The sequence below is a fragment of the Oryx dammah genome, unplaced genomic scaffold, assembly GCF_014754425.2.
Source record: "Oryx dammah isolate SB20612 unplaced genomic scaffold, SCBI_Odam_1.1 HiC_scaffold_18, whole genome shotgun sequence".
NCBI lineage: Eukaryota > Metazoa > Chordata > Mammalia > Artiodactyla > Bovidae > Oryx > Oryx dammah.
Genome location: NW_024070202.1, coordinates 31,597,581 through 31,614,168, shown reverse-complemented (window position 1 = coordinate 31,614,168; position 16,588 = coordinate 31,597,581). Strand labels below are relative to the sequence as shown.

The following is a 16,588-nucleotide window of genomic DNA, read 5'->3' as shown; positions in this document are numbered from 1 at the left end:
AGTCACCGGTTGCAATTTGAAAGTTTAGTTTGTTTAGTAAATGTTTTGTTGTATCCTGCCACGTTCCAGGTGGTGTCAGACAGAGAACAGGCTGAGGAGCCATATGTATTGTTCTGAGAATGAGGATTAAGATGATAAAAGTGCTTTACAAGCCCAAAGATGCTGGCTAATTGATAGAGGTGTTGAGGAATTAACACTTTGAGCATTTACTAATGAAAGGTGTCCTGTAGAATTAGAAGTTAATATTGATGGTTTGGTCTAATTGCCTGTTTTGTTGCAATCTGTTTTCTTGTATTGTTTAAAAAAAAAATCCATTTATTTGACCGTTACTCTTTCTTTTGTCTGCAACTGGATTTGTACAGTTGGTGCAACTTAGAATTGCCTTAATGATCTCAGAGTATCTCTCACATCTTTACCCAAGAAAGTGATATTTTAACTAAAGCTAGCATAGTTGTTCAGATATCTCAGCAGAAATGTTTACTACCTTATTTTTCCATCATCTAAGAAAATAAAGTGTCTCATGGCATTTCTTCATTCTGTTGGATACTGGGTGATTTCTAGGTATTTGTGATTATGCCAGTCATAAAAGATAGGCAATATTTTTCTGTTCTAGAAATACAAATATATGTTGGCATTTTTTGATCCTTAAATAAAAAATATAGGAGAAAGATAGTCATTTTCATGATGTAGGTGTTTAAAAAAAACATTTTGGTGTGACTTTTTTCATATGGGAGAGTGGGTTTCAGTGGAATTTCTGCATGCTGCTGCTAAGTCACTTCAGTCGTGTCCTACCCTGTGCGACCCCACAGACGGCAGCCCACCAGGCTCCCCCGTCCCTGGGATTCTCCAGGCAAGAACACTGGACTGGGTTGCCATTTCCTTCTCCAATGCAGGAAAGTGAAAAGTGAAAGTGAAGTTGCTCAGTCGTGTCCGACTTCGAGACCCCATGGTCTAGCTCACCAGGCTCCTCCATCCATGGGATTCTCCAGGCAAGAGTACTGGAGTGGGGTGCCACTGCATAATTAACCTTATTTCAGAAAGTTTTCTTAATTTGATTTTTCATCTGAGGCTGATAAAGATGGAAAGGTAGACATGAAAATACTGCTTGTAATACCCAGATTAGGGCATTCTTTGAATACAACTGTGTATTTTAAGATGGATTATAGAAAGTATTTCTTCAGGTGGTTAGCAGAATCCATCATCTAGGTTTGCGGGTTTATGATCCAGGCTGCTTGGTGGATTGCTTAGACTATATTAACAGTCAAATTTATTGTTCTTTGAGACAAATGTTAGGTTTAATCTCTGAAAAGTAGAAAACAAAACATTATACCCCTCACTGTGGTGTAACTTTGTCTAATCTTGGAATTATCTTGTTCTCAAAGAGGCGAGATAAAAATGTGTAAATGGTTGCACCAAAGTTGATCATCACTTATCTTATCAAGGCAGAAACATTGTCTTTCAGTAAAGGACTGCTAAATATATTCCTTCATTTATTCAAATGTATGTATTCAGAGGATTTGCTGTGTTCCTGGACTGTTCTGATGTTGGGGTTTAGTCATGAGTTACATACACATAGTCCCTGTTCTACTGAAAATAATTCTCAAGGGAAGAAAGCAGGTATTACTCATTTGGAAAGATGTATAATTGGTAAATGTTAGGGGATGTAAAGAAAGAGTATAAGAGGATATGATTCTAAGCTTCTGTAAGGAAGTGATACTTGAGCTGAAATCTGAAACATGAATAAGAAGTGCATGTCATTTATTCTTGAGTTGCTTGTCTAAAAAGAACATGAAAGGGATGGTATTAAATTAAATTTTTTTTTTTTTTTTTGGCCAATGGGTGGCAACCATGTCTTACTGTGAATGGCTTTGCTTTTGTCTAGGAGAAGCTGCGTTGGGTCAGAACTGGTAGACTGGCTTCTAGAACACTGTCCTTTCGTCCAGTGCAGATCCATGGCCGTAGGGGTCTGGCAGCTCCTGCTGGACATGGGGATTCTGTCATCAGGTTAGTATTACGTGCTCTGAAAGCACAGAATCCTGAAGCTGTTAAGCTGCTTGACCAAAATGTGTTTGATTTTCTAGATGATATTATAATCTAGATGGAAGTTGTTTTTGCTGGTAAATATTTGTGTTCTCTTATAAATGAAAGTGACAGGTCATCTTTTGTTATTTCTCACACCTTTTGGTATCTGCTGATTTATTGACTACAACCTGTAAGAGTCTTTCCCTTACCCCATCTCTTCTCTACTCAAAATGATGCTTACAATTTTTAAAAAAGATCAATGGACATCTTTAGTTGCTCTAAATGTGTGATTTGTCTTGCTGTACTTAGAATAATCATCAGAAACTGACTGTATGAATAGAAGGTGTATGCCATTTTAATTGTATAAGGAATCATGAACAGCTAGAAATATGATCTATGAAAATAAACAGTTTAAATAGAACAGAAAATTGATGTTAACTAGACACTAAAATTGGAGAAGGAAATGGCAGCCCACTCCAGTATTCTTGTCTGCAGAATCTCATGGACAGAGGAGCCTGGCTGTCTACAGTCCATGGGGTCACAAAGAGTCAGATGCCACTGAAGCGACTTAGCACAGACACTAAAATAGATGGTGAATATCTCTTTTCTTTGTTGAGTCTCAGGGAATTGAAGAATTATAAATCAAGCAGCTTGGATTCTTTATTTAGCTCTCCCACACGGGTGCTGGATCACTGGGAAGCTCTTTTCTTCTCTAGATTATAAATATTGAAGTTCAGAAAACAAAATAGGGTTCAGAAAGGCATACCCAAGTCCCACTGTGAGAAAGTGGTACAGGTGGGGATGTGGATGTCATCTTAGTTGGTCACTTAGCACCTGAGGCTCTTATTTAGCAGAGAAGGCAATGGCAACCCACTCCAGTACTCTTACCTGGAAAATCCCATGGACCGAGGAGCCTGGTGGGCTGCAGTCCATGGGGTCGCTGAGGGTTGGACATGACTGAGCGACTTCACTTTCACTTTTCACTTTCATGCATTGGAGAAGGAAATGGCAACCCAGTCCAGTGTTTTTACCTGGAGAATCCCAGGGACGGAGGAGACTGGTGGGCTGCCGTCTCTGGGATCGCACAGAGTCGGACACGACTGAAGTGCCTTAGCAGCAGCAGCAGTAGCTCGTATTTAGAAAAGCAGTTAACTGCCTTTAAGGATTATAATTATCAGCTTGCTCATGAGGTTCAGGTTTCTGGTTTGCAAAACATTTTACACTAATATTTTTAGGAAGTGTCTCCACTTCTTGATTTCTTTTAAAGTAGGGTTTCCCAGCCTTGGTAGTATTGGTATTTTCTGCCAGATAATTCTTAGTTGTGGGGGGCTGTCTTGTAAAAGATAGGATGGTTAGTAGCATCCCTAGCACCCCCTAGTTGTGGCAACTCAGAATGTCACCAGACGTTGTTAAATGTCCTCAGGGTGGGGAACAGTTGCCCTTGGCTGAGAACCACTGATCTAAAACTTGGCATAGTTTTGTATTTGTGTACCATTAAAGTAATTAAATGTACTGCTTTGGGACACTAAAAGAAAAAGAAAGAAATTTCTTCTACTCCCTTGGAATTGCTATTGATTTCACCTGTCCCTTGAAGCAGAAGAGTTGTAAAATCCCCGTGGATGTGCTAGCCAAAGCTTCAAATAATAAAAATAGGTTGGTCAGTAAGTCCTTTTTCATTCAATGCGATTGTGAGCATGAATGGACTTAATTATGGTCCTATCCCTAGCTTCTCCCTAGTAATTAGTAGGTCTTTCAATTTATTACTTGGCTTGCTGCTGCTGCTGCTGCTAAGTCACTTCAGTCGTATCCGACTCTGTGCGACCCCATAGACGGCAGCCCACCAGGCTCCTCCGTTCATGGGATTTTCCAGGCAAGAGTATTGGAGTGGGGTGCCAGTGCCTTCTCCATTACTTGGATGATGACTCTCTAAATAATATACTTTATAAAACTGATCCATACCTTTTTTGTTTCCAACAGTGGACCAGCATTTATACTTTCAGGACACCTATGTTTTCTACCAGTTTTCGTCTGACGAGTGTAGCTACTTGTACTGTGAGTTTGAGAGAGAAGAGGAGTGGCAGAACGGTGTCAGACTCTTACTGCAGCTTGTGCCTCTCATTCCCAGTCGAGCTGGCATCTGTGAACTGTAAGTAGATGCTATTTTGTTCCGTGGTAAAATTATTCTCACTTTGAGAACCATCCCTGTGTCTGGGGACTGTGCTCTGCTTTTTAAGACCATCTCCTTTAAAAAGTAATTGTTTTCTTCCCATTTCTCAGATGTAGGTTCAGAAAGGTAAAATGCTGAAAATTCAGTCCAGCTAATAAATGACTGAACTGGTGTTCAAACCCCAGAAGTCCACGCCCTGCCAGCTGCACCATACTGCTTCTAATTTAATCACTATATGAGTAGATGATCCAAATTGGGAATAAACTTGATTTAGCTGAACTTGGAATAAAATAATAACCGGCATCTAATTCTCTAGCTAAGTCATGACTTTCCTAAGAAAAAGCTCAACAGACATTTCTGCAAATAATCTAGAAGCAACATTTGGCAAATTAAAACCCATGAATCATTATCACATGAAGACGCTGAGTCACTATATGATTAAAATGAATTCGTTAGAAGAGGTTTGGGAACAGGACTTGAGTCATGATATGGTGAATCTGACATGCCTTTGTTTATGCACAGCATTCGTGACAAGCTTATTTTAGTGTAATCAGTTGCAGATTAAAATTTTTAGTTAGTAACTTTTGTATATTCTGTTTCTAGAATACATTGAGATTAGAGGGCAAGTGGTGTTATCCTTGCTTCATGGGTAAGAAAAATAGGTTCAGGGAGAAACACCTACAACCATAGCAAAGATGAAGTACTCTTGTTTAAATAAATACAATGGTGAAGTTAATACAGGCTTTTAGAAAAGATAGAAATGTCAGAAGAAGACACTAATAGGTTGATTGTGAAGATGCACTTTGTGTCAGGAACTGTGCCACACGCTTCATATTTGTTATTTCATCTTCAGATGAGTTGTATAAAACAGTTTCTATTATTTTAAAGTGAGGAAACTGAAGCGTACAGATCAGGTAACCTATCTAAGGTCACACACGTGGCGTGTGGCATGTCCCATGTCTGTCTGGCTCTCACACCTGTGCTTTTAACACCTGCTGTAGTGTGTGCCTAGGAGTTATGGGGGTCATTCTGGCTTCCCTTCGGAGATGTGATAATCAGAAGCTATAAACATGTTAGACTGACTGAAATGGTTATGAATTCAGTGCCACTGGCACCACCACTGTTCATAGAGGACCTTGCCATGGTAAAGCAAATTCAAATAGAATGCATCATTCGACTAAGTACGGAAAATGTTCCTTAATTTAATATGCTTTTAACATAGGCCAGAAGTTTCCCAGGAAAAGTCAAGGAGCATTTCAATAAATTTTAAAAAGCTTTCTAAGAAAGAGTCGCATTAAGCTAGAGGTGGCTGTGGCTTCCTTTGACCCCATAGCCTGGCATTCTCTGGCAGCTCTGCTTAACCATTTCCTGTCCTGAACTTGGAAGAGTGTGCAGTCCTGATGGGTGTGCCCAGAGTGATGGGGGCATGAGGGGGTCTGCGGTAAACTTGCAAGCAGTCCTCATGGCTAGCTCCACTCCTTTCTCCCCTACTGAGGAGGCAGATTGGAATGCCAGTGAGAGGGCCTTGTTACAGGGAAACCCTAAGTCTGCTGCAGGTTCTAAAAATGAACCTATTTGAAAAAGTTTGGTTCCTAATATTGACTGCATATTACTTGCAGTCTCTTGTCGATACAATCACCGTACCCAGTGCCGTGCCTGTGGAGTTGACAGTCACTGTAGTGTGCCTTGTCAGCACATTCTTTTTCTCTTGATGTGATCGAGTACATTTGGGAGTGGTAATTCCTCTGGGAAAACTGGCAGCGGGGAGCTATAGACCTGTTTAATCCCATATTATAAGTACAAACTATGAAAAGATAAAATTGCTGAACCTACTGCAAGTCTCTTCTGGAGAGAATATATCTTTTTTTTGTTTGTTTCTCTGTACTTGAGTTATAAGCAAACTTCTAAGCTCTGGTAAAATGTTTTGGGCCAAATTTTTTTAACCTAATCAAAAATTAGGTTATCCAGACTTGGAATCAACTATGGTCAGAGAAAAGGAAGGTGTCCAGGGGACATCATCCTCTTCCAGTTAGGTTGTCATAGCCCTTCCTAAGGCCCAGTGCATATGATCCCATTATAACTTCTGTTCCAATCTGGTTATCTCCATTCATTGTAGCCTGAATCCCATAGCTGTTTATTCCCTCGTGTCCTTGAGAAGTTCTGCTCTTTCCTTGTCTGGTCGGGTTCTTCCCACCCCTCAAGGGGGAGCCCAAGTCCTGCCTTGACTGCAGAGCTTCCGTGATGTCTGCAGTCTGTGGCAGCCTTGTGGAATGTAGTGTGTGTGTTAGTTGCTCAGTCATGTCCGACTCTCTGCGACTCTGTGGACTGTAGCCCACCATGCCCGCTCTGTTCATGGAATTCTCCAGGCAGGAATACTGGAGTGGGTTGCCATGCCCTTCTCCAGGGGGTCTTCTCGACCCAGGGATCGAAGCTGAGTCTCCCACATTGTAGGCAGATTCATTCATTCATTGTTACCATCTGAGCCAACAGGGAAGCCCTCACTTTTAGTAATTTACTGCCCTTGCTGTTTGTATCAAAAATTTTTTTCCATTCTTCTATGTCATTCTTGATATCCATTCCACTATATTATCCACGCATTTTTACCCATTCTAGTGAAATGCCCTCTAAAGTCCTCTTGACTCATTAACTTACACTGTCTGTTCACAAGCTGAAAACCCAGTCGTATGGTTCTTTTAATAACCTTTTTGATATCTGAAGGCTGCAAAGTTCTGCCTGTGCAATTCCACACTGGGGTTCCTGTATTTGCTGTCTTCTCTCTAATCCCTTTAACATTATGTGAGAAAACTACCTCCTTTCCCTATGTAAATACAATTCTGTTCTTTAAGGATGCATTTAAGAAAAAAAAGGAAATATATATTTTTTCCATTTAAAATAAAATGTTTAAATCAGGAAGGAAAATGGAACTATTGCAGGTTCTTAGGCTGATGTGAAGAAACGAAATTCATCTTTTGTACAAAATAACTTTTACATCTAAGCTGAGTAGATCATTTGAAAGAAGTGAGTGCATTGGTTGTCAAGGGTAATCTCTGGGGGAAGAAGGAACAATTGTGGTAACTTATTCAAACTGACGGAGAAGGTGATGGCACCCCACTGCAGTACTCTTGCCTGGAAAATCCCTTGGACAGAGGAGCCTGGGGGGCTGCAGTCCATGGGGTCGCTATGAGTCAGACATGACTGAGCGACTTCACTTTCACTTTTCACTTTCATGCATTGGAGAAGGAAATGGCAACCCATTCCAGTGTTCTTGCCTGGAGAATCCCAGGGACGAAGGAGCCTGGTGGGCTGCCATCTATGGGGTCGCACAGAGTCGGACACGACTGAAGCAACTTAGCAGCAGCAGCAGCAGCATTCAAACTGAAAGCCAAATCAAGTCATCCAGAATGTATTTTTTTCTCTTTTTCATTGGTGTGAGAGGAGGAAAAGTGGGGAGTACGGGGTTAGGAATACTGAACTTGCAGTGTAGGGAAAGGCAGCCTAATAATTCCTTCAGGACAAGTAAGACATGTTTCTCCCTTAACACTGACTCGGAGAATTTAGGCTGTGTGGGAACTTGGGTGTTTTCATTCAACCACCTGTGTTACAGCCCTCCCAGCTTGCCCAGGGGTGGGAGTGGTGGTGCTCTGAATAACTGAGTCTGTGAACCTTGATACATAAAACTGTATTCTGCCAATTACAGGGCAGTTAACCTTTACGCTGCTGTTAAAAGAGTCATAGAGGATTGCTAAAATTTAACTCACGCTGCACTCAGACAGGTAAAGAAAAATGAAAATGTAACTTTGTTTTTCTCTAAGCGGTCTGTTGTTGGCTGTCCACATGAGTCCCGTCCTGCTGGATCACCAGAAAGAAGGAAAAGAAAAGCCCCATAATTTTAGCCTCATCGAGTAAAATTATTCTAGTAAGGGAATTTTTAAAATGTCTTTGGTTAGCTCCTGAGTGTAGCTTGCTAAAATGGTTGTCCCTCTGTGCTCTCTCCTTACTCCTCAGCAAGATAGCCTTTCGGGACATGGTGGGTGGTGTGGGCCCCTGACCCTGGGCTCTCCTGTCAGGGTAGCCCTTTCCCATGCCCATTGATCTTTCCTAGTGACCCTGGAGTGTAACTGGGATGAGCTGTTACTGTGGAGCCAGGGCCTGGCATCATTGGGTCCATCTCTCTGGGCTTGATCAGCGCCCCGTGGTCCTGGCCAATGTGCCCTCCTGGATGTGTGCTGGCATTTTGATGCTCCTGAGGCCCACAGACCTGCATTCACTCACCTGCCCTCTGCTCTCTCTCCCTCTATCCTGTTTAGATAGATCTTCCCTCTATCCTGTTTAAAAAATGATGCCTGTTCATTGTTGTTCCTGTTAGCAGAGCACTTAACTGGATGGCACCTTTGATTCCTCACTAACCAACTGTAGGGAAGGCTCAGCCCAGTGGGTTAAGAGGATTTTGTTGACATTCATGACTCCATGCTCTAAATAGAAAAGCAGACAGGTGGGAAGTCAAGAAGATGGGTGGCATGTTGAGACAATACAAGGCAGCTTGGTATGTCTGGAGCAGTAGGTCAAAACCAGTGGAACTCAGAACCTTAAGAGGGATGGGGGGCAGGCTCAGATTTGTTACAAGGGTCTGAAAATCTGCAAGGAAGCCAAGCATTATCTTTGTATTGAATAAAGAGAATGACTTAACTGTGTATAGGTGCTGCTGAAATAAGTACAATTTACTTGAATTCACGGTAACATTTTGGTCATATATTTGCTCAACAGAGTTTATGTGTCTTTGATCTGTTTCTCTGTTAAAGGGGACCCCCCACTCTAGTAAAATGGGCTTCCCAGGTGGTTCAGTGGTAAAGAATCCGCCTGCCAGTGCAGGAGCCACAGGAGATGTCGGTTCGACCCCTGGGTCAAAAAGATCCCCTGAAGAAGGGCATGGCAACCCATTCCAACATTCTTGCCTGGAGAATGCCACGGACAGAGGAGTCTGGTGAGCTACAGTCCATGGGGTCACAAACAATCAGACACAACTGAGCAACTGAGCACACAACTGCTTAAAAATGGAAAACAAATGGCTTGGCCTAACCTACCCTAGCGGTGGCAATAATAATAAAATAGCAGTAATAGTTAACACTTAAATGTACTTACCACATTCTGAGCATTTTACATGTGATTCATTTAATGCTGACAACAGTAGTTTGGAGCTGTTCTGGTTTTACAGGTGAGGAACTATTAATGTCGTGTAACTTGCTCAGAGGGCAGGTGTCTGTACTTGGTGGCAGCAATGTGAACTGAAGGCAGAAAGTGAACCACGGTTTGCAACCATATACCTTAAAAATTAAACGGATATAACCTGAGACTACTGAATCGAGGTTGGGGTAGAGAGATAAGACACAGGTATCAGTATTTTTTTTTTTAACAAGAGGCTGAGGCACACCGAGGTTGAAATGTGCTGTTCTATGACGTTAGTCCTACAGAAAGAGCTCCGTCAAGTGATAGGGAATGTGAAGGTTAATTAAATCACAGTCTCAAAATACTACATAAAGAAGCCAGATTAATTTTATCAGGACATAAAGATTTTATTGAGCATGATACCTGCCACACTTGGCTGACACTTCTGAAATTCTGTAAATTTAGCTTCGTAAACATTTATATCTGGAAAGGGGTTTTCTGGATAACTGAATTTGCTTCTCTTAGTTTTCAGGTAAGGAAAAGGGACAGGAAATAGTCTCGGAAAAGACACCCCCTTGTCACAAATACTGTCCACTGAGTGACTTACTTAACAACATTTAGTTACCATCAGGTTTGTGTTAATAACTATGCCAAAGCCTTATAAGGTATGTGACCACATATAGGTAGGTAATGGAAGGCCTTTTATGAGACCAGTGTTATTATGACAAAGTTAAGAAAAGGAAACTGAGTGTAAACATAAAAACTGTAACAAATATTATTACTGAATGGGGTCTGGCAATATATAAAAATGATGATGCATCATAAAATGATATTTATCCCAGGAATATGAGGGTGATTCAACATCTAAAAATCAATCAATGTAATCCACCAGATCCAGTCCAAAAAAGAAAACTGAAAATACTTGACAAACTCTGCAGATGCATGAAAGCATTTTTAAAAATTCAACATTCTCGATAAAAATTTTCAGAAAACTAAGAATGCAAGGGAATTTCTTCAATCTGGTGTAACCTTACATAAAACATATAGCTTATGTCATACTTAACAGCAAAAGACTGAATCCTTTTCCACTCAGAATGGGAATAAGGCTAATATATTGCCTCTTACCACTGTTTCCAACATGAGCCAGTGCAGTAAGGCCAGACAAAGAGGGAAAAGGTATACAGATTAGAAGGAAAAAAGTAAAGCCATCTTTCTCTGTAGATCACCTAATTATAAACATAAATTATATACATAGAAGATTCTAAGGAATCCACAAGAAACCCACTAGACCTAATAAATGGTTTAGGAAGATCACAGGCTATAAGATCAATGTACGGAATGACATTTCTCTGTCCTGGCACAAAAAAAAGAACCTATGAAATGATTAGGTGCAAGTCTAGGAGTGTGCAAGAGGTGTATGTCACACACTTCATAAGCCTGATTGTAAAAAATCAGGAATTAAGTAAGTAGAGGATCTATTCATGTTCATGGATTGGAAAATTCAATATTGTTTAGATATTACTTCGCCCCATATTACTAATAACTTCTGTGGCCATCATCTCCTGACCTGTTGCCCTCACTATACCTGCATAATATTAAACCCATGTTTGGAAACATTGACCTCTAAACGTGGAGTGTCTGGAGCCCAGTCTTCTTTTTTTGCTGCCTCTCCGGATGCACCGTCACTTAGTCATAGTTTTAACATCAGCTCCACAGTGATGACTTCCATAATTCAGACCCCTGTCTTCTCTGAGAACTTTGTTAGACAATAATAATACCACCACCAACTCCTGCATCACCTCTGCCCCCTTTATTTGCCTCATCCTGCCTAACTTGTCCTTTTTTATTTGACATGTTTAAGCACCATGAGAAATTCATTGGCATCCTTAATTTCTGAGGTGGTGCTAGATTAACACCTTCTAACTGGAAAGATCAACTTCAAGTCTGCCATTCCTGCATCCCCAAACTTCACTTTGTATCCTTGACTTTTCCTGATTAGATTCTCATTTTATTATCCTTGGAGAGGATGAAATACTGGATGAGTAAACAAACCTTTTTTGAGTATCTCTCAAAAAATTTTTCATGATGAAACTTGACATAAGTTTTGTATTAGGGTCATAGGTGAAGAAAGATTTCCATTTATCACTAAATTATTTGTATAAAAAATGCTATGAAATCAGCTGGTCTCAGTTTTTGTTATTACTCATCATTCCCTCTCCTAAGGAAATACTAAGTCCTCCAAAATTTCCATTGTTTACAGATAAGGCTTACTCCAGGTGTGTAAACAGACTGCTTATCTCTATCTGAGTACATCAGTTTAGGAATAGTACAGGAATTTTAAGAAAAATTAAACTTGTAGGCTTGCTTGGGCCAGCATTGAAATGTAGCTGTTAAATTAAATAGTAACCATTAGTTCTTAAATCTTCAATGTGAAATGTGCAAAAGAGATATCAGTAATATTTTATTCAGTTTTAAATGAATGCGTAACTATATACCCTGGACCCTTAATGAAACCTGTCACATTCACAACTTTCTCCTGTTCGGTAAATTTCCTCTATAAGCATAACTAGTAGCCTGATACTGTGAAAAGTCACCTTCTTAAGAGAAGTTTGAACAGGTATTTTTATTCATGATATCAATGATCTCAAAAAAATAAAATCCAATTCTCATATACCTCCCACCCACTTTTTCTTTTTGTCATAGGAATTTGCTTTGTTAAGCAAAATAGGCGTATGTGGTTCTAGGTGTTATGGGAAGGCCTAGGTGGGATCTACCTGAGTGTCAGATATCCTCTTGGGGTCTGTAGGTGTCAGGTGTGGTAGAGGTTGACTCTGGGCCCCTTGAAGAACATTCTGTTGTGGTGTCGAGGACGTAGTGGCAATGGTTTCTTAGGAAAAAACCTTTAAATCTGGCCCAGGAAACATTTCTGGAGGGGAGGAAAAAGGTCCCTAATGCTTTTCCTTGCCTGACATTCACCAAGGATGGAATGGACTCTGGCTTGTCCAGGAGAAGGTGGATTCTGCCATTGTCCCCTGACCTGTCATTTCTTCCTGAAGTGGTGGAGACAAGTTCCTTCTGCTCCAGACTCACTTTGCTGCCTGGGCTGCGGGTCTCAATTCCCACTTTCTCAGTTCCTTAGCCTCTGTTGGTGTTCTCCTTACTTTTGCTTCCGTCCTGTTTGCGTTACAGCCAAACACCTCAGCATAACACCCAGACTCATTAGCAGTAGTTGGTCGTGCCCTGATTGTCTTGGCCTTGGCTTTGCCTCTTGCCATTTCCCACTTCCCTGTGCTGGTCGTTCTGCCAAGTTCCAGGGCCACTCCTTTTCCATCAGAACCTCACCTGGGATATCACTTCTCCAAAGACACCTCTGAATCACAGATCAGGCTAAGTGACTGTTGCTTGTGTTGGCAGAGTATTTCAAAGATGGATGTTTCTAAGCCCAGTAAATAGTTTGTAGGTTGTTTTTTTTTTTTTTTTTTTTCCATATATGTATGTGCCATGCATCTTCTGTTTGTTATGGGATCATATTTGAAAGAGTCCTGTATAGTTTATCTTGGTTCTGGTTTGTTCCATGCCCTGGAATTTCACCAGTCTCTCGCTGGGGTTGCCTGAGATTCATGCTAAAAACTGGCTTTTTGGCAGTTCCTTCCAAACAGGGTGGGGCAGCAGCAGCCTGGCTCGGGGTGGGAGGCAGGGACAGGCCTGCCCCAATTCCCCAGGAACACCCTCTTCCTGACAGAACTCTGACTTGGAGACAGATGTGTTCCCCAGTCTAGATTATCTGTTTCCCCATCTATTTGCCATGAAGTGATGGGACTGGATGCCATGATCTTCATTTTTTGAATGTTGAGTTTTAAGCCAGCTTTTTCACTCACCTCTTTCACTTTCATCAAGAAGCTCTTTAGTTCATCTTTGCTTTCTGCCGTAAGGGTGGTGTTATCTGCATATCTGAGGTTATTGATATTTCTCCCAGCAGTCTTGATTCCAGCTTGTGTTTCATCCAGCTCAGCATTTCACATGATGTACTCTGTGTATCAGTTAAATAAGCAGGGGGACAGTATACAGCCTTAATGTACTCCTTTCCCGATTTGGAACCAGTCTGTTGTTGCATGTTCGTTTCTAACTGTTGCTTCTTGACCTGCATACAGGTTTCTCAGGAGGCAGGAAAGGTGGTCTGGTATTCCCATCTCTTTCAGAATTTTCCACTCTTTGTTATGATCCACACAGTCAAAGGCTTTAGTGTAGTCAATGAAACAGAGTAGATGTTTTTCTGGAATTCTCTTGCTTTTTCTATGATCCAACAGATGTTGGCCATTTGATCTCTGGTTCCTCTGCCTTTACTAAATCCAGCTTGAACATCTGGAACTTCTTGGTTCACATACTGTTGAAGCCTAGCTTGAAAGATTTTGAGCATTACCTTGCTAGCGTGTGGTAGCACGCAATAATGTGGTAGTTTGAGCATTCTTTGGCATTGCGTTTCTTTGGGATTGGAATGAAAATTGACCTTTTCCAGTTCTGAGGCCACTGCTGAGTTTTCCATATTTTCTGGCATATTGAATGCAGCACTTTCACAGCATCATCTTTTAGGATTTGAAATAGCTCAGCTGGAATTCCACCACCTCCGCTAGCTTTGTTTGTAGTGATGGTTCCTAAGGCCCACTTGACTTAGCACTCCAAAATGTCTGGCTCTAGGTGAGTGATCACATCATCATGGTTATCTGGGTCATTAAGGTCTTTTTTGTATAGTTCTTCTGTGTATTCTTGCCACCTCTTCTTAATATCTTCTTCCCCTGTTAGGTCCATTACCTAACAGAAACCTAAACGTTTCTGTCCTTTATTGTGCCCATCTTTGCATGAAATGTTCCCTTGGTATCTCTAATTTTCTTGAAGAGATCTCTAGTCTTTCCCATTGTCTTATTTTCCTCTATTTCTTTGCCTTGTCCACTTAGGAAGGCTTTCTTATCTTCCCTTGATATTCTTTAGAAGTCTGCTGTTCAGTTCAGTTCAGTCGCTCAGTCGTGTCCGACTCTTTGCGACCCCATGAATTGCAGCACGCCAGGCCTCCTTGTTCATCACCATCTCCCGGAGTTGACTCAGACTCACATCCATCGAGTCCGTGATGCCATCCAGCCATCTCATCCTCTGTCATCCCCTCTCCTCCTGCCCCCAATCCCTCCCAGCATCAGAGTCGTTTCCAATGAGTCAGCTCTTCTCATGAGGTGGCCAGAATACTTGAGTTTCAGCTTCAGCATCAGTCCTTCCAATGAACACCCAGGGCTGATCTCCTTTAGAATGGACTGGTTGGATCTCCTTGCAGTCCGAGGGACTCTCAAGAGTCTTCTCCAACACCACAGTTCAAACGCATCGGTTCTTCGGTGCTCAGCCTTCTTCACAGTCCAACTCTCACATCCATACATGACCACAGGAAAAACCATAGCCTTGACTAGATGGACCTTAGTCGGCAAAGTAATGTCTCTGCTTTTGAATATGCTATCTAGGTTGGTCATAACTTTTCTTCCAAGGAGTAAGCGTCTTTTAATTTCATGGCTGCAGTCACCATCTGCAGTGATTTTGGAGCCCCCCAAAATAAAGTCTGACACTGTTTCCACTGTTTCCCCGTCTATTTTCCATGAAGTCTGCTGTAACCAGGAACAAAACAGGCAGAAATATCTATTCCCATGTCCAGGAGGGAAGTACAATTTCAGAAGTAAAGAGATTGATTTCAGTTAACAGTGGAAGACTTTACACAGATAAAGGAGGAAATGAGCGATAGAGTGATGGGTCAGGAAAGGCCTCTCCAAGAGGTTGATGTGAGGGAAGAGGCAGTGTGCAGTGTGGGTGGAAGTGTTGTAGGGCTGGGGACAGTCAGGGCAAGGCCCAGGACAAGAACACTGAAGGCAGGGCCAGAGAGACCGAAATAGAGTAAAGAGAGCAAAAGATGGCAGCGCTCTAGAGACTTTGGCTTTATTCTGAGGATGATGGGGAGTCGTTTGAGGGTTTTGAGCAGGGGAGGAACATGATCTAACTTACATGTTAGCAAGAGCACTCTGGCTCTAGGTGAGCGATCTTGTGGCTGGGGCAGTGGTGGTTGGAGCAGAGGTGGTGAGAAGTATTCCAAAGTGAGAGATGCCTCGAAGGTGGAGCTGATAGGATTTGGGGATGGATACAGTGAAGAGACCATAAGCGGGGGGGGGGGCCCACATCAAAGGTGACTTCTAACTAGAAGGGTGGAGGAGTTCTCTGTAATTAAGGTGGAGAAGCCCGTAGAGAGGTAGAGGTTTGTTTTGTTTTCAGTGCAGATTGAGTGGAATGATAACGTGTCCTGCTTGATGGTTGGAGGGGCAAGGGTAGAGGCCCAGTGGCTTTTGCCATCCCTGTGTCCTTACAGCAGCATCCTTAGGTATTGCAGACCTCTCAAGCTTACAGAGACATCTGCCCAGAGCACTGTAGTTATAGTCACTAAGTCATGTTCGAGTCTTTGCAATGCCATGGACTGCAGCATACCAGGCTTCCCTGTTTTCCACTGTCTCCTGCAGTTTGCTCAGACTCATGTCCATTGAGTCAGTGTTGCCATCTAACCATCTCATCCTCTGCTGCTCCCTTTTTTGCCTCCAGTCTTTCCCAGCAGCAGCATCTTTTTTGGTAAGTCAGCATTTCACATCAGGTAGCCAAAGTATTGGAGCTTCAGCTTTAGCATCAGTCCTTCAGTGAATATTCAGGGTTGATTTCCATTGTCTATATGTACTGCAGCTGCTTAATCTGTTCATCTGTCACTGGCCATCTAGGTTGCTTCCGTGTCCTCTTGCTACCTCTTGTTAATCTCTTCGGCTTCTGTTAGGTCCTTACCGTATCTGTCCTTTATCATGCTTGTCCTTGCATGTAATGTTCCCTTGATATCTCCAGTTTTCTTGAGATCTCTAGTCTTTCCCATTGTGTTGCATTGCCCAGAGCACTAGGGTTCAGCACTTCCCTTGGAGGATCATGGGGTCAGGCTTGCACTGTTGCCAGACAGAGACCTTGACACGTGGCCTTAGGAAATCATAAAAGGGACTCCAGTTGGGCCAGAGCTTCCTGCTGGCACAGACCCTCAGGGATGGGTCTCCCTTCCTGGGGTCACTTCCTTTTCTCTTTCTGTCACCACCTCGCCACTGCCATTACTGCTGAGTCCAACCAGGGTTTCTCTGTTGCCCTCCCTCTCCAGAGTGTCTCTCTTCCTCCCTTGCTTACTGAGCA

At 42.1% G+C, this 16,588-nt stretch overlaps 1 protein-coding gene across 1 annotated transcript in view; it reads left to right on the top strand.

Moving 5' to 3' along the window:
* Positions 1–1,887: 1,887 nt before the first annotated feature.
* The window catches only part of RAPGEF5 (Rap guanine nucleotide exchange factor 5), a 183,732-nt gene continuing 169,031 nt past the window's right edge, over positions 1,888–16,588 (top strand). The window contains exons 1-2 of the mRNA XM_040260647.1: positions 1,888–2,004; positions 4,000–4,168. Coding sequence (XP_040116581.1) covers positions 1,953–2,004; positions 4,000–4,168 — 221 coding nt within the window. The 5' untranslated portion in view covers positions 1,888–1,952. The remainder of the gene's footprint in view (positions 2,005–3,999; positions 4,169–16,588) is intronic.